The sequence below is a fragment of the Dipodomys merriami genome, unplaced genomic scaffold (genome assembly GCF_024711535.1).
Source record: "Dipodomys merriami isolate MVZ:Mamm:240054 unplaced genomic scaffold, mDipMer1.0.p SCAF_42, whole genome shotgun sequence".
Classification (NCBI taxonomy): domain Eukaryota; kingdom Metazoa; phylum Chordata; class Mammalia; order Rodentia; family Heteromyidae; genus Dipodomys; species Dipodomys merriami.
In genome coordinates, this window is record NW_027205826.1 from 12918488 (window position 1) to 12945001 (window position 26514).

Consider the following 26514-nt stretch of genomic DNA (forward strand, 5'->3'; position numbering starts at 1 on the left):
AACACATTGCATTTGGCAGACATCTCCAACAATTGCTATGAGAGAAGCATGGTGCTGGACCCAGAAGATAAAATGACAAAGATAGATAAAATCCTGGCCCCGTGGAATATCCCTATTATGACTCCTACTAAGACTTAAAAAAAAATCTGAGTGCTGGGGGCTCACACCTGTAATCTTAGCTACCAGGAGGCTGAGGTCTAAGGACTGCAGTTCAAAGCCTGCCCAGGCAGGAAAGTCCATGATATTCTTATTTCCAATTAGATCACAGAAAAAGCCAGAAGTTTTGTTATGGCCCAAGTGGTAAAGTACTAGCCTTGAGCAAAAGGAGCTCAAGGCCCAGAGTCTAAGCCTCAGAATCTAAAAAAATCCCCCAACAAATCACAAATTTCTGAATCATGGAGAAGGAATAACCAGAGTGAAGTGATATTTAATTTGGTGATGAGGAAAGAGAAAAAGGGGTGGGTTATGGAAAGAGCGACTGATGTGATTATTCATTCTATGCCCAAGTATATTAAAAAAAATGACCAAAGGTAATATGAGTTTAAATGTAAAACAGTAATAGGAGGGAAGCAATACCAGAATGACATTTAAAATTTATAAAAGCATCATGCAGACACAGTGGAGAGAAAGATGTGGTTAGAACACATTGGGTACTTTCTTTCTAAAGATCTACAGGCATATTCTGTTTAAAGTTCTTTTCAGCGTCTCAAGTTCTATGAAATTTAAGATGCATTAATATTGGTTCAGTTCTTTCTGTATATATATCATAAAAATGTCAAGTGTGTTGACCCTTCCAAAAAATTGCATTTCACTTTGCAGAGAAAATAAAAACGTCCCACTTTCTAACTGTGCAAACACTTTATACGGGCGTCACTTGACTCTGTTTTGACAGATGCTTTGCGTTTATCATTGGAGAAGTTCCTCATACGACATAATTCTCCCCCCACCCTCCTTCCAGTCAAGGGATGCTAGCATTATTTTGGAATTATTCAAATTTCAGAGGTTCTTAATAAACAGCCCCCTAACTGTGGGTCATTTAATGCAACATAAGAAATAAAAGGCTTTTTGAGAGAGTCAAGAGACAGGAGAATGTTTTTAGATGGGAACCCCTTGACTTGAAAATCAGTTCCATCCAGTAATGGAGAACTGACATTCAGAGAATGTTTGCTGTGTTGAATTGTCTTGGATAAGCAGCAAGAACCATGTTATACAGGTGGGAAAACGGGTCTGAAGGACTTACAATGCATTTGTATTGTGTTGTACTTTACTAAAGGCACTCACCCAATTTAGTACACATAGGTGTTAAACCCCATCGCCATTATCTGTAGAGTAAGGAAAAGATGAGAGCCTGATGTGCTTGAAACACAGTGAATTAGTGCTCAGCTGCCCTTTAAACAACAAATCTGTCGATAAAGGATGAAGGAAATCTAACACTTAACAATAAACACATTTGGGTTCATGGACAGGTTATTTTTTAAGGACAGAGAAAAAAAAATCAGAAAATCCATCAGCAATCTTGGGACCAAAAAGGTTTCATCATATAGAGAAAGCTTTTATGTGCTATTGTTGTTAGTGTAAACTAGCTGAACTTTTATGGAGGAGAATTTATGGCTATCTATTAAAAGAAGAATGAATATCTTGACCTGGCTTTGGCTATCCTTTGACCTTGGGATTTATTTCTACAAATGTATTATTACAAGAATACTGGGCATAGGGATCCATAAGGAAAAGGATTTATAAATGCATGTGTGTTCACTGCAATGTTTTTAGTTACAGATGAGAACTTACAATAACCTAAGTGTTACCAACAAACTGCTGGACAAACAAATTATGGGTTATCTGTGTAGGGATGATTTATAAAGACAACTAAACAATAACACTAATCTACATGTTGACATGAAAAGATGAGCTTCATGGTAGGCTTTACTGTGTGTAAAAATATTCACTCAAGTTTTGGTGATGGCGAATTCTGGAGAGTATATCTGGTTATCTGTTTCACTTAGTTATTTCCACCATACTCAATTTTATAATTTTATAAATTAAAAAGTAATTTTAAAATTCTGGCTCCATACGACTTTGTAACTTTAAAAAATACACCCAGGAAGTGAACTGGTGTTCTAGGTTGCAATGGTTCTTCTGATGGAGTACAGTACTGGTGCTCAATAAGGGAATGAATGGGTTAGGTGGACAGCTTTGCTGCTTCAAGAGAGATAGAAGGCCATTACATTCAGATCTTCTGCCCCACATTTGAGTCAGTATTTCAATGAAGAGTTTATCATGACCACATTGATAGGGCAGATTTTGTGTTAAGGAAAGATTGGTTTTATTTGCATTGGAAAAGGATCCTTTAGTGATTCTTTACCATCAGATTCTTTGAGCATCTGTCTCATAAGGATTAGAGCTCAGGAAGTAGAAAGGAGGGAGTCTTGGCGAGTTCTCATCTGGCCCAATTAATTCCGATGCCAAATCTCGTCAGCAACATTCCCATAATAAGGAGCTCAGATGCATGTAAGTCTGCTGGGACAATGCTTCCATTTGCTCCTTGGTAGTTCTTTTATTATGAACTGTAACAAGTACAACATTTCTCAAAGACTCAACTGGAATCTATTGCTTCTACATGGAGGTTCTGTGTGAAAGATCTCTACTTCTCTCTAAATCTAAGCTTGTTTTCAATCTGGGAATTATAGTTTTTTCTTATTGAATGGTTTTCTTTTATTTTTCCTTTTTGGTGGTATTGGTGTTTAAAGTCAGAGCCTGGACTCATTGGGCAAGTTCTCTGACACTTGAATCATTCTTCCAGTCTTTCATTCTCACTTTTTATTTTGGCTTTTAGGCTTTTTTAGATAGGCTCTTGCAACTTTATCCAAGGCTTGACCTGCATATGGCCTCCCATGTGTCTGGGAACACAGATACAGGTTACATAACACTTAGCTTATTTGTTAAGATGGGGTCTTGCTAATGTTTTTACCTGTGCTGGCACTAAACCATGCTCCTCTCAATCTGAGTTTCCCTTTCAATCTCTGCCTACTGAGTAGCTGTCACAAACATGAGCCACAGTGCCTGGCATGGAGGGCCTTTAAGAAGATGAGAGCTAGGCATGGCGGCCACACTTTTAATTCCATCACTGGGGAGGATATTAGTTCAAGGCCATCTTGGGTTATACAGTAGAACCCTATCTCACAAAATACTTATCACAAAGTATGCCTGTAAAATGCTCACTAAATATCATTACACTTTTCTAGACCTTTTCTTTTCAGTATTTGATAGAAATAGGGAGGGAAATGATATAAAACAGCAGCAGAGAGATGAGATGTCCATGGACTGTGAGCATTAGGACTTCAATCTTGGCAACCCAAGCATCTTCTCTGTGCTTTCCCCAATAGAAATACGGCACAAAACATTCCAGTGGTGTGTGTGTGTGTGTGTGTGTGTGTGTGTGTGTGTGTGTGTGTGTGTGTGTGTGTGTGTGTGTGTGTGTGTGTGTGTGTGTGTGTGTGTGTGTGTGTGTGTGTGTGTGTGTGTGTGTGTGTGTGTGTGTGTGTGTGTGTGTGTGTGTGTGTGTATGTGTGTGGGTGGTATGAATTTCATAGTATTAGTTTGGAGACAGCAAAAAGTCTAGACCTTCACAATAACAGATAGTTGCTTATAAAAATGCCTCTAGGTATTGAAGGTCAAACCACTTACCTGGTAGGGAAACAGGAAACAGCTCCTTCTGGAGCTCCTCTCAGAACTGGTCTTCTTGGTGGGTCCTAGTAGATTAAACCACTGTCACAAGAAGCAGAAGTCTTAGCCAGCCATTTGGCAACTTTTCTTCAGGTTCATGAGTGCCTATGGGTCTGGGTGTATATCATTCCTTAAGACATAAAGCAAAAGCCCTACATGATCCAGAGGGCTCATCCTTCAGCTTGTACTGTTTTGAAGTCAGGGACCAGTTTCCATCAGTGCTTTGCCCTATTTAGGTCACTCTTGCCATAGGGTAAGTTTGTACTTACCATTTATATACTACGTGGAATCGGTAGACTAGGGAGATTTAGGATCTAGGGTGAACTTATCTTGCCCAGCTCTTGCTCACTGTTAACTTTCAGCCTCTTGGCAGTTGTATCGCTCAAGGTGTTAGTTCTAAGAGATGCTTCTTATACTATTCTCTGAAACTCTAGGTTTGCTTGTCAGGGCTGGGGACTATTTATTTTACTTGAGTCCTGGTCTCCATCTTCTTGCAAGCAGAGCAACAGTAGTTTAAAAGATCATGTTCTGTTCATGACTTTCCCTCAGAGACTTGCTTTGGTACCGAATACCTGAGTAGAGAAAACCATTGATATAATAAAGATGGCCCTGAGCTGCAGGAAGAAGTCTGTTGTAACAATACCATGATGTAGTGGCCTTACCTAGTTATTGTTGGGGTGGAGAGGGGGAGGAAGGGGAAGGAGAGGGAAGGAGAAAAGAGAGAATATTCAGAGAGAAGATAGCGGAGTTACAGGAGAGCATGCCTGGCTGAGAGGTGCCTTTTGGTTCGCTGTGGAATGCACAGCTGTGGAGACAGCTGTATCAACAGAACCACAGTGCCCTGCATGGTGGGCTGTAACCTCCCTCTGGGTACAGCAGGGTATGAGGAAAAGAAACTGGACATGGAATTTGAAGACTTAGGTGTGAGTCTCAGTTCTGGACAGGATGCTTCACCCCTCTGAATCACTATTTTTCTAGCTGGAAAACAAGAAAATATTCACTATATCAGCCTACTAAGCAAGCATTTTATGTGCTTTAGATAAGGTTTGAACTCAATTTTATAGAGAGCCCCATAAAGATGTAAGTTGGATTAAGTAGCCATTTAGATTCTTAAACCTCCAAAAGCAAGTTGAGATCATTTCTCTAATGGATGAACAGAAAAAAAATTAGTGAATTATCAAATGAAGCGCTTTACTATGTTCATATAATTTTTCAGTATAAATCTGAATTACAAAAATGATTGTTACCTGGTACCAAATTCTGGTAAATGACATATAAAATGAACCACGTATAAAATAATGAGCTACATAAAAATTATCAAGGTGCACATAATTATACATGAAAAAAGATATATGCAGTACAAAAATTAATTATATGTGCTTTCGTAAAAGAAAACAATTCTGAAAGAACTACTGTAGTGGTAACTGATCTTTTAAATGTATATAGTCATATCACAAAGCTTTATGAAACTCCCTAAATCCAGAATTAGATGCTATTCGACAATCTAACAAGCAGTGCATTTCACACATTCTGTTTCAGAGCTGGGCATCCCATGTCTCTACTCAGGTTGTACATGTAGACAAAGAAGACCATGTAGCTCCACTTCCTATAGAAAATCATCAACTTTTCTGGTTGGGAAGTTCTCTAGAGAAATCCTCTTCATTCTCCTCTGAGCAAGACAGACTCAGGACATTCATCACAGGATGGATCCAAGAGGTGGTCTGTGTGACATGACTTGAGAAGGACAAAGAATAAAAAATTAAAATCTGAAAGACTGTGTTTTCTATCCAGACATGTGACTACTGCATGTGAGTATGGATACTATCTTTTTTTTTCCCCCGGTCAGTCCTGGGGCTTGAACTCTGGGCCTGGACGCCGTCCCTCAGCTCTTCAGCTTAAGGCTAGTGCTCTACTACTTGAGCCATAGCACTACTTCCCATTTTTGGAGTGGTTTATTGGAGATGAGAGTCTCATGGACATTCCTGCCGAGGCTGGCTTTGAACCTTGATCCTCAGATTTCAGCCTCCTGAGTAGCTAGGATTACAAGCATGAGCCAACAGTGCCCGGCAATGGATCTTACTGGAAGGCTTGAGGAAACAGTTAGAACTGGATCCAAAAGTATTAGTATGTCTTGATACGTTTTAAGATTCAGTGACAATTATTTCTTTCTTCTTTTTTAGGTATTAAGAAGTGCCGGTGAATGCATCATCTTTGACTCTTTCTCTCCCCCATCCCCCACTTACCTTATACTGTCAATTAACAAGTCTTGACTTTAGAATTTCTGAAATCTATTCCCTCCTATCTTTTTTTCCCCACTGTAATAGCCCAATTCACTGGATAGCTCCTCTATGATTTTATTCTAGTTCACCTCAAATTCATTCTCTACTCCAGAGTAGAGATTTCCTTTAATGACAAATCATATACTGTCACCTGGTAGAAGTTCAGTTGCAACCAATACCTTCTGGATCAAATACATACTCTGTAGTGTAAAGTACCTGATCTCTTATCCCTGATCTCAACAACACCTTCCTATCTGCCCCTCTTCTGTTCCCAAAGATGTGAACTCACACTAATGCTGAAGAATCAAATCTTCTTCCAATATGTGCCCATGGTCTTATCACTTACTATTTTGTATTATAAATGCCTGTTAACTTTTAGTATTCTCATTACATATGAAACCCCTGGGGACAGGGACTATATTTCTTATCTCTGAATTGATGGTGTCTGACATGTTCATAGAACATGGCTTCTGAAGGAAGAATGCAAGTACAGAGGAGGAAGGATGTGGGAAAGATACTGGGAGTGGTTGAACAACATAACCAACATTACCAACCTGGTAAATGGTATTTCTCAGACCTCGTATCTTACTGCCAGCCTTCAGCTGGATGGACAACTGGATGGACAGTTTCTCCCTGGAAATTTTCTAGCCCTGGCTTAGCCCACTGCCCACACACACAACCTAGATCAGTTTTCTCAGCCTCTGTCTTAATAACCTGAATCTCAGAAAGAGCATTATGTCTTAGAACATCTAAAGGCCAGTGCTCATAAAAATCAAGTAAGACTGTGGATCTGGAGGAATCTCTAACAAAGTGTGTTCTGAGAGGTTTAATAAAATACTATGAAAAACAGAATGTTTCAGATTTACATATAAATTGGTTTTGTGTGTCTGTATGTGTATGTGTGTATATGTATGTGTGTGTATATGTGTCGGTCGTGGTGCCTGAACTCTGGGCCTAGGTACTGTCCCTCAGCTCTTTTGCTCAAGGCTAGTGTTCTACCACTTGAGCCACAGCTCCACTTCTGGCTTTTTCTGCTTATGTGGTGCTGAGGAATTGAACCCAGGGCCTCATGTATATAAGGCAAGCATTCTACCACTGAGCCACCTCCCCAGCCCATAAATTGGTTTCCTTTAACGCTGGATTTCCTGGTATCTTTCATACACTGATGTGCTCTATAAATTTTCAACAGTATATAATGTTAAATAACATGCCACTGTTCCATGCACAGAGCTAGTGTGGTATAGAACACAATACAGGAACTATCACAAAAATTCACTCACTTTAGTGGCACAGTGCCAGCCTTGAGTGAAAATGCTACAGGACAGCATCCTGGCTCTGATACCATCCCCCTCCCCCAACATAAATCAAGCTGAAGGTGATAAGATGCAGAGAGCATCATGGTTTCAAAACCTGTGGTTAAGTGGTACAAAGCATCATTACTTTGACAACTCATACTACTATTTTCTCTTTAAAATGGTTTAAAGGAATTTCTTGTTATGAATGCTAACCTTATTAAAGCATTTAATTGAGAATAGGTTAATTTCATTTCAAGGTCTTTATAAACCTGGAAAATTGCCTAAATTGAAAGTTTTTTTTAAGAAACACAAGTGCAACCTCTGAAAGCTGTGAAGCCATGTAAGGTGAAATGAGGACACTGTAACCCAAGCAAAGTACAATACGGAAAGGAAGACTCTGGATGACACTCTTACTTACTGTAAAATCTTATTATCCAAGATCTGAAACCTTGGGTTTATCAGTACATTTAAAATATGCTAATCCAAACAAGAGACTCTGCCAAATTACTTTAAATCCTCCCTCCTCTATAATATTTCCTAATTGTGGAGGCTAGGAAACAAGAAAATCAAGAATGATTACTGAGTGATAAGTTCAGGCGCAGGTTTGCTGGTAGGCTTTAGACAAGTAATATTCTCATGCTTGAAACAGCGCAACTGCCCCAAATATAGACAATCCATTAAATTGGTAATTTAAAATAACCAAAAGGAAAATGCCTAAGAAAAACAGGGACAGACTCTGTATAGTGAATGTCAGAAAGTTCCACCAGGAAGTCATTCTTGCCAATACCATTCATTAAGCACTTTTTCACCAACAACTCAACATCAGACCTTATACAAATAGAAAGGTAATAACCATAAAATTGGATTAATCTTATCTTCACAGTATAGTATTCTGCACATACTCAAACACACACACAAACACACAAATGCATACACTAAAATTGCTATCAAACAAACAATTCTAACAGCTACTCACTACACACAATAAAACAAGGGCAGCAGAGATATGATTTCTGTGCTTTAAGAACACATTTCATCCTTTAATCTTTGCTAAAAACCTTTAGAACTGATGTGACACCTTCTGTGACCTATGGGATGGATATATGTAGTGTCTGGCAAGAGGCTCCTCACTAAATGATCACAGCTAGCTTTATTGAAAAAGAGTTCTCTGATTATTATAAGAAAAACTTGGAATTCTGCCTAAGATGCTGGAATGGGGCCAGTATTGAGTATTCCATTCAATTTTATGTGTTAGTGAGCACTGTTACTAAAGAGCTTTGACATATATAACCGGTATGATGAGATAATCCCAGATTTACTGGCTTGGAGAACATTTTAGTATTACAAATATTTCCTCTCCGGTTTGTGTGCTTGATAATTCACCTGAGAAGAGAGAATAAATCAGTCTCATTGACTTTGTTTAATTAATAAAGAAGTCATGGTTCATAAAGGGAGATGTTGCTATTTAGAATGAAAAATGTAGAGGGCTGGCAAGTAATGAAGTTGCCTCTGAAGCATGAAAACCTCTCATTTGGACAGACAGTACCTCTGGCAAATGTTCCTGCAGAGACACTGCATCTGACCTGATTTGAAGAACAATGAACAGTAGTTCAGATATATTTAAAAACCTGAAAAGTATAATATTTGTCTTTGAATGGTTGCCAGATCTGTTGTTGGAAAACAGTAATATTCTGGTTGGGGAGATGACAGTATTGTGTGTTTTCCTAGAATAATATTATCCAATTGAAAGACATATCTCAGTTTATAAAAAACTGAGAGAACATGTTTTATTTTATTGGCAAAGAAATGTAAGTGAATTATTTAAATCCCATTATATTCACTCTCCTTATGTTTCCTACCTCCTAGCCAGAGGAGCAAAATGCTTTCAAAAAAGAAAGCACAATGATTTCTTTTAAAATAAAAATGCAGGACACTATGTTTAGTAGTGTCTTAATGACAAAGAGTGCACTACTTTTGTAGAAATTCATGTGTGTAACTGTGATGATGAGATGCTTTTATGACTTGTTCATTGTTGATGGCACTATTTTTATGTAACTGTGGGGTTAATAAGATTTGGCTTTATTATTTTATCATGTCTGAGATTGTGAAGCAAAAATGACTTCCAGTGTAATTTTTTTTTGGGGGGGGTTAATTTTAAGTGTATAATATTCAAGTGAAACAGAAAACAAAAACAACTAATTACAGTAATATAATTGTTTCAGATACCAGTACATTTTAGCCACTGGAAAATGTTACCTGGCCATAAACTACATGTGGTAATGAAAAGATTTAAATTTAAAAATAACTCTCATTTAAAAGTCAGCAACTTAGAAGGTGTCAGCACAAGGTAAGCTATGTCAATCAAAGTATGAAAATGTCATCAAACCATGACAAAGCATCAGGTGACAGCTCCAGACATTGGCTGTGAGAATTAACTACAGACTGCTAATATGAAATACCCACTTCAAAATATGTCAAAGGAAATTACAGTCATTTGGCTCCTACTGACCTAGGAGTTCCTTCTTGAACATTCTGGAATTATACCCTTGGAAAAAAAAGGATTATTTATGACTAATGAACTCTTTCTGTAAATATCACAGACAACTGAGCATTCTGTAACTGGGTATCTGGAAGTCCAATAAGGTAGCAATATTAGTAAAATCTCATCTAAATTTTTACAGTTGCAGAGATAAATTTTATTCTATTCTATATGATGTGTTCTATAAAAACACAACTATCTTTGAAAGTCTTAAAATCCAATTAATTAAAAAATCTTTCCGTCTTAGATATCAAATTACTTTCTAATTACTTTCTAAGAATCTAAAGGCACACCATACTATTGCTCTTATAGAGTATTGATATAATTTACTGTCATACTTCTAAAAGATGAATCCTAGCTGAGTGCCAGTGGTTCATGCCTATAATGCTAGCTACTCAGGAGGCTGATATCTGAAGATTGTGGTTTGAAGCCTGGGCAGGAAAGTTTGTGAGACTCAGGTCCAATTAACCACCAAAACATCCAGAAGTAGAGCTGTAGCTCAAGTAGTAGTGAGCTAACCTTAAGCACAAAAACTCAAGGACAGCACCCAGGTCCCTGAGTTCAAGCTCTAGAATTGGCACACACACACAAAAATAAACATATGAACCCTGAAAAGAGAATTCCAGATAAAAATGAGTCAATATTTACATATTTTTTTTCAGATAATGTATCCAGATCTGTTTTGTCATTGATTGTTAAACGGAGCTTAAAAAAAATCCCAGTCCCAACTGGTAGTTTTCCAAAGAGAAAACAACTCTGTGATTTTAATTTCCGAATCTAAGCCTATTAAAATAAACTAAAAAATTTAAGACATATAATTTCAATAAACTTAATGATTATAATTTTTCTACTAATGTTTAACTACATTAAAAAATATAAAGACATCAGTGTATGCTACATTAGAAAACAATCTGTAAAATACCAAAGGTAGAAGGTATTTGCGAGGTTCTTTAGAAGACCATTTTGAAAGTAGTGAGGTATGAACACTAAAGCAGTGGATGTTGTGAACCTGTAGAGTGAAGAAATATAGGACTAAAAATGCCATCAGCCTCTCCAGTTCTCCCTTGAACTGGATTTGTTGATTTTTGGACTTATCAGTGTGTTTTGAGGAAACTGATATTGAGAAGGTGAAGCAACCTTACTCCAGGTCATAAACCTGGTACATGTCAAAGCCAGGTTCCAGATACAAATCGACCTTCTCAGAATTTAGCTGTTACATTAAACTCTTTTTATATGGGTTAGTTTCCATAGTGATACATGAAGAGGCTCTAGGATGGATTAAGTGACCATCTGAGAGGGTCTCTTCAGCTTTGCAAGATGAAATTAATTAAAGGATTAACCCCATGATCACAGATTATACCTCTAAAGCTATTATACCTTTTTTTTTAAAGACCTGCCATGAAATCCATTAAAAAAAGCATTATCTGAGCAAACTGTGAATAAAAAGTCCTTGTGTGAAGCTAGAGTCAGAGGTTCTGTGCTTTGCCAGGAGTCATACTTTGTACCACTTGTCAAAATGAATTCTGAACAGACCTATCTGTCCACTAGGTTGGCTTCTGGAGGTCAGGGACATGTCCTCACCCTCACAGCCTGCATCACTCTGAGCAAGTGGAGTTAATGAACGTTTGGTGCATGGATACCTTATATATTCCACAGAGGCTTGCTGTAGTTATACTACTGAGTTACAATACTCAGAGTGGAAGACTAGATTACTTACGACTCAGGAATAGATTAAGTAATCCTCAGATATCATAATGTAGTGGATATATCCTAATTGGCTTAGAAATATGTTTATAGAAATTGAACATTATTTGGGGAAAACGGATTTATTTCAAACAAACTAGATTAAGATGCATCAGTGTATGTCCTCTTCACCAATGTTCTCATGGCTAAATAATGTGCAAAGATCTGGAGATACATTTGGTGGCAGGTGATGGTTGAAGCAGTATGATAATGCAAACAATTTTGGCTGCATTTACTTTTTTTCTTTTTTTAGATAGGTGGTAGTCTATGTAAATGTTACTTGGATCCTAGGATCTGTGTTACATTTATACAAATAAATTATGTTACCTACACAACTCTCATTTTAATTATTAGAGTGTAAACTATTACAAAGACACGTCTGATGGCAAAGAGAGCTTGACCTGCCCCACATTCCCTGAGTCTCAATGATTTTATCAGAAGTGATTTTTATCAGATTGGGATTTTCAGCCTCTGAGATGGAAGGAATTCATAGAAATCCATGTCTCTAGGCACCTTATGACCGCCTGAAAGGTGGAAACTGTCAGCAAGTATCTGGTTTAAGCTGACAGAGTAATAAAGTACAGTTAAGATCCAAGATCACTACAGGCTCCATTATATTGGAATTTGTCACTTAGATATAGATGGTCAGGCATGGGGCAGCTGGGTAAGACTTCTGTCAGATAAAGCATTTTGCATTTCAATTTTTGATATTCATTTCCTCATTTGTTTTTCAACCCCTTTTCTCAACATGTTCTACAGTTGAAGAAGTTGAGGCTCAGAAGGTTTAAGGGTCTCATCCAAGGCGACAAGGTAGAAGAGCTAGTACTGAGAGGCCTATTTGGAGCACTGGTCTTTCAGAAAGACTATGCAGATTGCATTTGAAATTACAGTTTTCCTAAGTACTAACCGGATTACCTGTGTGTTACTGGGGAAGTTACTTAAAACTCTAAAGCTGTTTTCTAATCTGTGCAACATATAGATTGTTAATAGATAACATGTATGAATATACACCCTAGATCAAGTCAGATGCATTCAAGGTATACCGTGACCATGACTCTCTCACTTTTCTCTCTGATACTTTTCTGTTGCATAAATGAATTACTAAAAATTTTGTGGCTTAAAATGACTTAAATTTCCTAGCTTAAAAATCTGAAGTTCAGAACTCTGACATGGATCTTTCTGGGCTATGATCAAGGTATTGGCAAGGTATTGACAATCTTTTGGGAGTTATCTAAGGAAGAATCATCCCCTGGGTTTTCCAGGATATAAAGGCCATCCATATTCCTGGGCTCATGGCCCTTATCTTTAAGGCCAGCAATGTATGTTGGATAGTGTATCTTGGATTATGCATCCATTGTTACATGTCTGATGACTGTCTCTTCTGTCTTTCCATTCCACTGTTAAAGTCTCAAGTAGTTAGTTAGATCCACTTAGATACTTAGGATACTCCCTGTAATTCAATGTCAATGGATTAGCCACTTCCACTTGCTACTTTATCATGTAATCTAACATTGTTACAGGTCCTGGAGACTAGGATTTAGACATTATTGGGGACCCATTATTCTGCCTATCATACTTCCCCTTCACAATGATTTTTTCACAAAGACTGCAGACTGAGGGAAAAGGCACTAGTTTGAACCAATTCTTTAATTAATTTAATTTTGTTTAAAACTCAGTAAAAGTGTAGCAAGAAAGATTACATGTGACTTTCTAATGGAAAAAGCCTATTGGGCAAAGTAAAAAGTTATAGAAATCTTAACAGTTTATAATGTAGAAATAGAGAATTAGAGACATGAACCACTGATGCCCAGTAAAAATAGTCCAAAGAAGGAGATATAGCAGAAGCTTGTGTAGACAACTTAGCTGGAGATGTCCCCTAACTAAATGTGTCAGAGTGAGGAGAGGGAATAAAGACGGCTATGCTTGTGTGCAGGTGAATTAGACAGGTTCTTCTCATACATCAGCTTATGCACTCTGGAAACGATCCCTATGAAGTGCTAATATATTTTAAAGCTTAGAGGCATGTTAAATGAACATCCCTAAGGACGTTTTCTGTGGCAACCCCAGCATTGGAATCCAGGTTTCTTAATGTCTAAAGTCCATGTTCTTTCCTTTCCATCAGATGACCTTTATGTAATTAAATGCACTAGCACTAGGAATATTCAGTCAATTCAAGTTAGCCTGGATGAGCTGGTAATACTATGCTCTTCAAAACACTTGGGGAAAAGGGAGATTTAGGTGGCGGGGGAAACAAAAGGAAGAAAGGAGGGATAGGCGCCTTGAGAACAGTTAGGGAAGGCAGCTGTGTCTGTTCCCGCATACAGGGCCTAATATCCCCTGCAGAACCCATCATGATTTTCTGAGTGGGATCCCTACAAGAACGCAGGAGGTATGCAGTACACATTAAAGGAAGACTTTCATTGAGAACAGTTAAAGTAAATCCATATTGGTGCTGAATGGGGCTAAGTTCTAAGAACAAACAACAAAAAACAAGACAAAGGCAAGAACACTAATGACTCACGGTGAGTACCTCACTCCTCCATGAGGCAGAGTGAAGGGATCACTGATATGCTGTTAGGTTTTTGTTTTAATTTTCACTCTCTGGCTTTTCTGATCTCTAGAAGATCACTACTATTCTTGGAAACAAGTTTCTATTATGCTGTTTGAAAGTAGATATATAGCAGTCTACCTAAATCAGATCGGTTTGAAATGATTGTCTTGTCCTATATCAACAGATAACCCTAAAATCAGGAGTGGGAGTCATGCAACTTGAACACATGTGTGGGTGGCTCTGGAGACAGGCATCCTGGATCACATGCCCTTGACGGGTCTAGCCTCTTCAACAGTCTCTGTAACTGTAATGGTGAGACAATGGCACCCACCTTAGTCCTTTGGAAAACAAACTATCTTTCTCCTTCTGTTTTCTTCCTGCATCAAGATGAGGGAAGAGAACTGATGGAATGCTGAGTAGAGCAAAAGGGCACAGGTAAATATCACCTCTTCCTATCTGCCCATAGGAGCACTGAATCTCAAGGTAGCTGAAGACTTTGCTAACTCTTTCTATTTGGCTCATCTCCCTGAATATTCCTTTCCTTTTAATAGTCCAGTGTAAGGCTGCTCCCATGTGTAAGGGGCAGTGGATTACTCCACTGGGTACCACAGTGAGACAAGCTGACTGCTAGGTGAGACACCTCTTGCCTTCCTTTTGCATTTGTTCCTTACTGCTCAAGGAATCTTAGTTGGGTTCTGACATTCAGCTTTGGATACTGAGAGAAGACTAAACTTAGGAAAAGACATCTCTACAGGGCATAGACTCACTTATTGGTTATCTGTCCAAGGCCTAGGTTAGTAATGATAACCTAGGTTAGTAAAGTATATGTTCCTTTAGCTTCTTTTGGGAGACCTTCTAGAAGAAGAGTATGGCTGAAGGCAAAATGCAGCTCAACACCACCCTTACTCCAGCCACTGTGGCATCTACTGTCCACCTTGTTAAGGGTTTAAATGATGCAATGCACAGGAAAATACATATAGCGTGTTAGTGGCCACTGAGCATCAGTTAGTGCTAAATGCAAATTTGAATGGGAGTTTTGATTGTCCTGTCACCCTTACAGTACACATATGGGATACCTGGATCCTTATCCCGCAATGTTCGTAATACGTTCCTTTGCTTAGTAAGCAGTCTAGAGATTGGAATAAAAAAAACAGCAGGGTGGCGGTGGCTCACGCCTGTAGTCCTAGCTACTCAGGAGGCTGAGATCTGAGGATTGTGGTTTAAAGCCAGCCCAGGGAGGAAAGTCTGTGAGACTCTTATCTCCAATTAGCCATCAGAAAACTGGAAGTGGCACTGTGGCTCCAGTGGTAGAGCACTAGCCTTGAGTTGAAGAGCTGAGGGACAGTGCCCAAGCCCAGAGTTCAAGCCCCATGACTGACCCCCCCCCCAAAAAAAGTACACCATGAAACCCTAACTTTTCCTTAAATCCTTCCAAATATAAAACTTTATCTCTTTAATGGTGATATAATTTTTTAAGGTTTTCCCTTTCACATCGTGATGGCCTTTCTACCACATTGTAAAACACTGAAGTCTCCTTATTTGGCATCTACCTTCTGTAGTCATGTTTTGAGGTACCCAGCATTCAGCAATATACTATTAGATCATAGTATTCACCTCGCTTTATAATATGCAAACAGAGGTTAAGAGACATGTAGGAACATGCGTAAAGGGATAAGGATAGAGAATTTGAAATCTGGAAACTCCTTTGGAAAGTATATGAAAATTTGAAAGGACAGCAAGGACACGTCTTCTCTCTTTTCTCCTCAGATATATATCCAGCCTAATTTGTTAAAATGACAGAAAAAGGAATTTCTTGGGATCTTGTGAGTCCGTAAGTTTCCCCCCTGTGCTCTTATAATGCCAATGCTGACATGAACAGAATTATTTAGAACATGGAAGTGTGTCAGATCGCCCTGTCCAAGGCAACACCAGTCATCCAACAGCTAGAAAATATATTCCTGCTCAGGCACTCAAAGTTTCTGAGTCACAGTCTACTATGGCAGAAAATATCTTGGATCAGAAGATTATAATTCTAGTTCTGGCTTGGTAATGTAGCAACTGTGGATTTTTTTTTTGGCATTGCTTCAAGGTTCTTATTTTCTTTATCTATAAAGTAAGGGGAGATGATAAGGTTCACATACCTCAAACAACAAAGGGTTGTTGTGATGCCACTGGGATAAGTGGTTCCTAGACTGACGTGCTTATGTCTTACTAAATGTATTTCCTCACAGTAATATAGATTTCATGATATCAGGGAATATCTTCCAGTCTCTATATTTTCCTATTGTATCCCCAGGGCAAACAATAATGGCTGGCAAACAGCAAGTGCTCAAAAAGTGTTTGCAGAATGAATGATCTGTGTACATTTTAAAGTATTAAATAGCACTTATTATTAACATTGTAAAATATTTTAAGATATATAAAATGGATTTTTCATATTTACTTTGCATAAACACTATGATTTATGAGTTCAGGTAGCCAATATTAAGTTCAAATAAAGGTCCTGTTCCCTTTTTTTTTTCTGATATTTCCCCTGAACAACATTCATTCTCTTGAAGGGTGTGCCAGGGGTATTTCCCCCCCAAGTGACATCTGATATTAGCATTTAAATCACATGCAATAAAAATGTTGAGGCTTCATTTCTTGTTTCTAATTTTTATAACCTCCAAGAGGGTTTCTGGGTTTTGCTGATTATTCTGCAACTTTCAGGTTCTCTCCAGATGTGAGGAAAACTGCTTACTTGCTTAAGATGTTTGCACTTACTTGATGAAGTACTTGATTCCATCTGCTGTGTAAGCTTCCTCCCACCCATAAGGTAAATCTAGAGTGAAAGGAAACCAGAAATACATTTAATAAGGCTATGAAGATCGCTTTTTTTTAATTTTATGCACACAAATCTCCCCATCCTGACAATTATTAGAGTACACTTCTTATACAAAAGGATTTTCTAGGAAGGCAAAATCATGACAATTCAGATGAGCTTGGAGGTTTAGTATCTTTCCAACACAATAAATAAGCGTCGAACAGTTAACAATCTGCTTTAGTTGCAATAACTGGATTATGACTTGTCATTTACATGTAGCGAGCATTTTTGTCAGTGAGATTCAAGGAGAAAAAAATTGTGCTGCAGCATAGCCTGTGCCTGCAGGCAGAAGGATGGACAAGATGGCCCCTGCTTGTCTATTCCGGCTCAAAGTTTCTTTAATTGGCTCCCTTTACATTCTTTCACTCAGCTCCACAGGGAATCATACATGAGTGCCAGATCAGCAGGGGTTTGAAAGTAACTTTTGGATAAGACAAAATTCCTTATTAAGTTTAAAAGTTTAGTGAAGTGATTTACAATGGACTGTGGCATTTTACTTCGTTAATTAAGAATTTTGTGCACTAAACATAAACAGCCCAATGATTTGCTAAACTTAGCCTCCGTATCTGTAACAGGATTTAGAATAGTTAGCTAAAAAGGGATCTGGAAAGAAGTGTGCAAGTAATACATGAGGCCATACTGTATCAATAAGCTCACTACTGTCCTCCTGACTCTGGGACTGTCCCACCCCATTGCTCTATCTTCGGGTATTACTAAGGATTTTAATTGACTTTTGGGATCAGTATCATACACTGATATCATCTCCCCTTCCCCTTCTCTCTTTTTTTTCTGGTGCTGGTCATGGGGCTTGAACTTAAGGCCTGGGAGCTGTCCCCATGCTTCTGTGCTCAAAGGTAGCAGTCTACCATTTGAGCCACAGCTCCACATTGCATCAGAATAGTTATTTAATGATTATTCCCATAAAGATATCCCTGTAGACTAAAAAGTTGGTATAATTTATTTTTTGATAGATTGTGTGCTGGGACAAAGTGGTTTTTTTTTTTTTTTTTTTTTGGTAAGAAGACTGAATACTTCCTTATTTTTCATACAGTTGACATAGACTGTAACCAGACTTAAAGACTAAGTGATCACAACTAATCTCTCAGTGATAAATCAGTACAATTATTACCCAATTGTAGGCTGAAAAACACAACAGTATGCTTTATGCAAGGAGAACATTTTTATTTCTATGTATTTATATGATGGTGATTAACTCAGTTTTCCATTAGGAAAGACTTTCATTTCTTCACAATAAGTGATTTGGAAGTAATTATAACATGATATAACTGCTTTGTAATAATCATTACTGTCCCAGATGCAGAAATATTTCTCTATTCACAAAATCTTTACATACTTGAAAATATATAATGCTTCTATCCCCCTTTTAAGTAGTTGTCCAAAGTTGCCGCCACTTAACAAAGCAGTTTATGAATACAACGCATCTTGACCAATGTCAGCCCTTTCAACATTCTCACTCACGCCTCCCTTCCCTTCTTTTCTTAATTTTGTAGTATATGCATTGAATTCTTGACTACATTCCATTCCACTTCTCTTCTTCATTTATCTATTTTCCCCCTTTTCATATTGAAAAAGAGAAACATACAATGACAACTGTAACCACCTGAAATTGTTTCTGGTTGGAAGCCCTGTCTGTGAGTACTCACCAAACATTCCTTCCACCAGAAACCATCTGGTTCTGATCAAATAGTTCATGGGGATGATTCTAAAATCTGCACGAGTATCTTGCCAAAGGAAAAGTCTTAAGCATACTAATCTCAGAATACTGGCTTGTCACCTAGAACTCAACAGATCCAACTCTAACTCATCACGTGTTCATATAAAAGGATTTCATGTCCAATTTCCTATTCTATTTATGTGCCACAGATTCTCTATTATATCTGGCCCACAGGTGCATTCATTTAGCTGATCTTATGTATGACGTGGCTGGCATTTTGGTTTGGTGCCTGACATACGATGATGAACAAATAGACATTTACAATATCTTGATAATGTAGAGCTTTTTTTCTGCAGAATTTACATTTATTTTTAAATTTTATTTTATTGCAAAGATGCTGTACAGAGGGGTTAGTTACATGAGTAAGGCAATGGGTACATTACTTGCCGATCACTGTTACCCCTTCCCTTGTTGTTCTCCCACTATCCCTTCCCTCTCCCACCTCCTACACTCCTCCCCACTCCACCCCAAGCCACGCCCCCACCCCCCACCTGAAGTTATAAAGTTCATTTCCAATATACTGTCCTGTGGGTATCATTGTTGCAATGGGTCATCCTGTGTCCTTGTTTCAGCGTTTTGTTATTCCCCTTCCCCTCTCCAGATTAGACAAATGTATATACAAGATAGATGCAGGGTACCAAAATCAAGTACAGTGACAACAGGGGATATACCATAGGGGGAAGAACATACAAAGGAAACAACAAAAAAATCACATAGTACATTTAAAACAATAACAACAAAGACAGACCTCTTGTGTCTGTATCCTGGGGTTCATTTCACTTAGTAGCATCTTTTTTTATTGTGAAAATACTGTACATGGGCAAGATGATGAGTACATACACTAAAGCAACCAGCACGACTATGTTTATTGCAGCATTATTTACCATAGCTAAGATATGGAACCAACCCAGATGCCCCTCCGTAGATCAATGGATCAAGAAAATGTGTTATATATACACAATGGAATTCTATGCCTCCATCAGAAAGAATGACATTGCCCCATTTGTTAGGAAATGGAAAGGCTTGGAAAAAATTATATTAAGTGAAGTAAGCCAGGCCCAAAGAAACATAGGTCCCATGGTTTCCCTTATTTGCAATATCTAGTATATGTCTGAGTCAAGCAGAAAAGGTCAGATAAGGTGATGTTAGGGAAATGAACCCTAAGATATGTATTCAAATGTTTTTTTTTTCTTTCATGTGATTGTTTCTAACACATTTATAAGATTATTTCTTTGTTGCTATGTATGTCCCTCCCCCACAGTATAACCCCTGCTTTCACTGTATTTGATGTCAGTATAATTTGTCGGGGGGAAGGGGAAACAAAGGAGGAGGCTACAATGCTTGATAATGTAGAGCTTTTAAAAAGCCATAAATAAGACAGGGGAATATGTTGCAAGAATACTTCATGACACAAAGGCTAACCTCCACAAGACAGAAAATACTCCTTCAACCTATGTTTTGTCATTAATTCATTCACATATGAGGGACAGCAACTTATTGGTCTTAGATGCTCAGAATGGGATTTTGACTTTCTGAGGGCTGAGGAGACTGCAGGTCAGTAAGACCCAAGTTCATGTCATAAGTTATTTCATTAGTATCAACAGGATGTGGCTCTTTTTGTTGTTTTTGTTTTTATCCATGTCCACACTATTGTTCTTGGCTATCAGGTTTCTGAACTCCTTCCCTAACATGAATGTCAAATTCATGGCATTTTCTACTAACACCTACCCTCTACGATCCGCCCCCCCTCATCTACCTTCTGCTGCAGAAGATAATCTCTTCATAATCCCAACACCGTATCTTATTAAAATACCTTTTAATCTTTACTAATATGAAAGATGAACATGGTGTCTCCTAATAGTTTAATTTCTACTTCTCTCATAAACAGTGAAGTTAATTAAGCACATTTCAAGAGTTAAGTCATACATGTTTCTTGTGTCATCCATTTTCCATGTGTTTTACCTAGTTTGCTAAATACATTTAACTTCAAATATAAGAAGAAATAAGGGAGATATACAAGGAGTAAAGAGGCAGAGGGAAAGGTATGGTTTCCTGATTCACAACTAATGCAGTTCACAATTCTTTACTGAGGAATGTGATACTCATCACAATGGTGAACTTTTCACTTGCTTTGTAGTCAGGGACCATGAATTTATATGTAATATCCTTATTATTAGCATATCAATAGTATAAAATCACATTCTCATACATGTATATATTCTGATCATGTTCACCCCCTATTACTCTCTCTTGCCCTTATTCTACTAATCTTTTTCTCAAATAGTCCCCATTCTAATTTAACATTTTTGAAGAAATCTAGATGATGAATAAAAGAAAAAACGTGATATTTGTTTTTCCGAGTCTGGTTTGTCTCACACAACATTATTAAATCTAGAGGTTAGCTGTTTTGATAAACGTGAGTGTGTAAAATATCTCTATTGTTGACTTTAATTCTTTCAGGTATACATGCAGGAGTACGGCAAGATCACAGGAAAATTCTACTTTTACTTGGTTTGGGAAACCACCACTATTTTCACAATAATCAAGCTAACTTTCATTTCTACCAATATTATATAAGGGTTCCCCCCTCTTTCCTTGCCAGCATTTGTTGTTGTTTGTTGTTTATAATACTCTCCAAATAAAAACTGAACGAGCACAAGAAAGTTTTTCAATTAAATGGCTGCGATGATTACAGCCATCCCGGTAGTTATGATGCGACTTTTATTAACCAACCTAGACCTGCACAAGGACTTTAAAGCAAGTCTAAGAATAACAGCTCCTTTTGCATTGCTTGTGGTTCTAGATATATAATTTAGATGCTTAACATAGGAAAAAATACAACTACTTATATGAGAAGTTCCATTAAGGTGAAACTTTTTTTTTCTTTTTACAATTCTTTCCTCAAGGCAGGAAAGTATATGTGTAATTTCACCTGTAACATTCACCACAAAATAGCAGGGCCTAGTGGGTCATTCAGACTCTTATCCAATAGTGTGAAGGGAAATGTTTAATGGCTGGCTTTGAGGCAGGGGAAACTCAGACCTGTAGCATTAGTTAACTTCTGCAGTGTGAACACTAGCACTGTGACCTGATGTGATGTTACTGAACACACAGTTGATAGAAATATATGGTAATATATTGTGATATATCACACAAACAACCTCAAGAACAAAAATAATAGTAAGATGTAGGGCACTAACTTGGAAGTGGTGGGTGTTTAGTATCCATTACGTTTTCTTTTAATATATTCATTTAATTGTCATTTTAAACATTTTAATTTTTGACAATTAGTTCAGAAAAGTCTTGTAAGTCAGTACTAGCCAACTTCACTATTGTGAACATCCATTTTCCTTGTCCTAATAGAAAGTTCCAAAACTCAAGAAAACATAAACATTGGGCAGGAGATGAGCACATGAAAATGATAACAGGCTTTAAACGTGTGAAACAGTGGATAAACTCCATATTTATCAATATTTACAATCAAGCTTTCCATGAACCCGATATTCTTTTAGCTATCTTATAAATATTGTTAACTCATCATACCCTCAGCACAAGCATTTGAGACAGGTGTAATGCATTGTTAGCACCAAGAGAGGAAACAGAGAGGGATGAAGGGTATAAGTGCTGCACTCATGGTCACACTGCCAATAAAAGATGTCATCACAATTTCAACATGGGCCAACCTGATGCTGGAACTTACACTTAAAAGTCTTGCTGTGCCACCTCCTCCTCTCCGTGCGCCCCTTCCCTACACAGCCAATAATACATATTAAGATGTTCAAATAATAGTTGCCCAGTTTTAGTAGAACATAAAAAGAAAACAATTCCCAACATCTCAATTTATGCAATATCATTTAGAGCAATGTTCTCTTCTTTTTTTTAAAAGCTAAAATAATTTCTAGGCTTGAACACAAAGTGGTCTATTTTAGAGACAGTTTATGTGAGATTTACAATTGTACCTGTTAATTTGTAGGTTTGACTGCAGTGCCAATTTTAAAGGAACTACCAGCTAATTTTCCCACGAAAAAAGGAATCTATTATACTGAGAGATGATTGTGACCTATGAATAACCATATAATGCAGTATTTCAAATATAAAAATAATTCCTAAGGAAATCACTTTAAAAAAGAACTACCTACAATTTCTGCATTGTGCTTTAAATATTCCCAATACTAGGCTTACATAAAAGCTGTAGTAACAGACATGATTTTTGGATCTGTGACTTGGTTTTTGAATACTTGGTTACATACAGCATTCCTGTCTGAAAGGAGGAAAAGCAAATGACATATACTCATATATATTGTACAAGTCCAAATTCCAGTTAAACTGTTAACATCATTTGATATGAATTATTTCTAGTTAGCACTCACCCATCTTTCAAGCTAAAAAACTATACTGTATTAAGGGAACTAGATAGTAAAAACATTCTCATCCCAAATGGGGAGAGGATCATTCATTTCTACACTGTTCTTCGCAAAGATTCAACACTCAGAGAATTTTTATAGTTGGAGCTCTTTACTTCCATTTAAGACTGTAGGCTCTCCTTGAACTACGATGAAGTGACATTTGAGATGCCACCTTAAATGCTGTCTTACATTGTTAACTCTTCCCATTACCCAGACTGGGTAAGAATGTTATGATTTTATTGGCAGTTGTTTCTTTGCATTGATGGAATACTGGGGGAATGAGCTGTGTACTTGGGTTTGTTTTGCTTAAAATCAACAACATCCATTGTCCGTCATCCTGTGTACTGATGGAGGTTGGCATAGAGCTTGCCAAAGCTTTCCTATCTAGGGTGTCAAGCCCCCATTCTGTACAATCAGACTAAAGAGAGCTACATAATCAAATTGTCTTTTCAAACTCTATTCTGTTCTGACAACTTTGCTGATTTAATCAGTGTAAAGAGCAGTAAAGGCTGCCAGTCGAGAGAGAGAGAGAGCTGCTCTTGAGCATCTCCATGGCCATGGCTCACTTGTACATTTCCTGCAAGGATCTGCTCAGATGACATTTGGTCAGTGGTACCTTGGTGGTCACCCCCTATAAAATAGCACATTTCCCTCCTCTGTAATCTCTGGAACATATTATCCTCCCCACCACAGTTGCTTTCTTCTTTCTTTTCCTTTTCTCACACTAGAGGATGTACTTTCTGCTCATTGCTCAGGGCTATTATGAACACAGTAGATTCTTAATTGCTATTTGCTGAATTCAGGAGTCAATGTTTACTATACCAAGTACTTATGGCAATACAAACACCTAGTATTTAATCAGATGTAAAACTTGAGAGGAGAGCGCTTTAGAAAAATGTGTAGAAGGGGTGTTAAATTGAGAGAATTTAAAGTGGTGCTGCAAAAGGACAGACTTAAATATCTGAGTTATTTTTCCATGAGTTGATATTCTTCTTTTGGTTACAGAGAGGAAGATGATGTTTATCTTTATACGAAGATAAACTGTTTCATTCTTTATACAAAGATAAGTGAATTGTTTAAAAAATATTGGTACTACTAAGGGCTAGCTAAGTGCTGGCAGATAAGTGGAGTTCTTACTTTTAATTGGAGACTAGGATCTGGTGGATCATGCTGTAAGTTCAGCCTGAGCAGTATAGACTCCACCTCAAAATAACACATAAAAATGCTGAGGTATGGTTCAAGTGGCAGAGTACCAACTGAACAAGCAAGTCATGCAAACTCAAGGCCCTGAGCTCAAACCCCAGTACTACTACAAAAAAAGATACTAAGGGATCAATGGCTGATGAACATGAATTAATGGATTTTTTAGCAAGAAAAAAATGAAAAGAGATAATTGCATAGTTGTACTTTATCTTTTCTGTTCTACTTTGGAAAAGTGACTTGGTGATCAGAGAGGGCAAAGTTGTTGTTTTTGATTCTAGGAAGGGAAAATGTCACTGAGAAAAATATATCAAAGTTTACATACACAAAAGAACCTCACAAGTAATGATATTTTTTTGGCAAAATATAAAAATAATATATAAAATATAAAAGTAATCTACAATTTAAAATGAGACTCTAAAAGTAATCTACAATTTAAAATGAGACTCTAAACTTTTCCCCCAATAAAATTAAAACACTGTAAAAAGAGACCAGTGAGCTAGGCACCAGTGGCTCACGCCTGTAATCCTAGCTACTCAGAAGGTTGAGAGCTGAGGATCACGGTTCAAAGCCAGCCCAGGCAGGAAAGTCCCTGAGACTCTTATCTCCAATAAACCACTCGAAAACCGGAAGTGGTGCTGTGGCTCAAGTGATAGAATGCTCGCCTTGAGCTGAAGAGTGCAGGGACAGCACCCAGGCCCAGAGTTCAAGTCCTACAACTGACCAAAAAAAAAAAGAGACCAGTGTTTTGCTTCATTCTGTGAATTCCAGAGAGAAAGAAAAAAGACAGAGTTGAAAATGAGAAGGAAGTAAGCAAGGGGAAAAAAAAGCTAGAAGTAGGAAAAGATAGAAATTAAAAAAGAATGTTCTTTGCTCTTAACTCACTATGGAGTAAAATCTTATAGTTGTGTGTATACTAATAGACTATAGGTTAAAAAGGAGAATAAATAACCAGGATCACATAGTAAACATGGGTATGTGCAGTGACTTTGGGGATGGTGAGCTCCATCTCCCGAGCTTACCTTCCAATCTGATCTGGAATCTGCCTTCTACGAAAGACCAGACCAACCTGGATTTGTAAGGTGCCTCACATAGAGCAGACTCAAGAGTGTGTGCTGGCTGATGTAGCAATGTGCCTACCATGAAGACCTGAGGTTTGGTGAATCTTGCACACATGTAAGATTTTATTGTTGTGCCGGGTCTTTGTACTCACCAGGGGAACATTCTCACAAATATTTGCACAACTGCTTTTGTGGATTTTGACAACAGGGTAGTAGACTAGATACGTAATACATTTCCAAACATTGTCACGGAATAAATGAAATGAAGCAGCATCACTCTTTCTTACTCTACAGATAGAGTTGCAACTTTCAACCTCTCTGATTCAGGCATCTAGTGTTTTTGTTGTTCATATCCAGTCTTTTCAAACATTCTTAATGCTCTCATATGACTTTCAGGTAAACGTTAACACTATCATAAAAACAAAACTTCCTTCAGACATTTGCCTTGAAGAAGATTTGTTTGAAGTTTTATTAAATGTAACTTAAAACAGTTTCAAGAAAAGCAATAAAAATGCCTTCCTAGAGGAGATATATTTTTTTTCAGAAAATGGCCTTCATAAAGTCAGATAAAGTCAATATTGATTATATTAAAGAGTTCAAACTCAAATAAACTCTGTTTATTTATTTATTTATCTTTCTCTTCTATTGTGAGCAAAATCAGTCTTGATAGGATTAAGATCATTGCAAAATGTAAAAACACATAGCCTGGTATTCAAGAACATCAAATCAAACATCCACAGCACAATTTCACTCAATATTTTGAGATGGAAAATATTTTCAGGGGGAAAACAGTCTCAACATCCATCAATTTGTGCAGAATAAATACACTGCAGCATAACAATACGGTACGATACCACTCAGCACTACTAATATTGTTGCTACCTACAACTTTAGGGATAAGCCTCAATGCACTGTGAGAGAAGCTAGATGCTTACCCACTGTGCATAGAAAAATGAGAAATGGTAAAGCCAAGGCAATGAATCAGAACAGTGAGTGCACTGACATCGAGGACGGGGCCAGGAACACTGTGTGTAGTATCAGACATTAGTGTAAAAATGTAAAGACCTGGATTTGAAAGGAAAGCAATCAAATCTACTTAAAAAAATCTGATTTATAAAC

At 37.6% G+C, this 26514-nt stretch overlaps 1 protein-coding gene across 2 annotated transcripts in view; it reads right to left on the reverse strand.

The window, feature by feature from the left end:
• Window positions 1-4901: 4901 nt before the first annotated feature.
• The window catches only part of Stxbp4 (syntaxin binding protein 4), a 126032-nt gene continuing 104419 nt past the window's right edge, over window positions 4902-26514 (reverse strand). For both annotated transcript variants that reach the window (XM_069993259.1, XM_069993260.1), the window contains 2 exons: window positions 16894-16951; window positions 4902-5457 (listed from right to left, as the gene is read on the reverse strand). In XM_069993259.1, coding sequence (XP_069849360.1) covers window positions 5343-5457; window positions 16894-16951 — 173 coding nt within the window. In that variant the 3' untranslated portion in view covers window positions 4902-5342. The remainder of the gene's footprint in view (window positions 5458-16893; window positions 16952-26514) is intronic.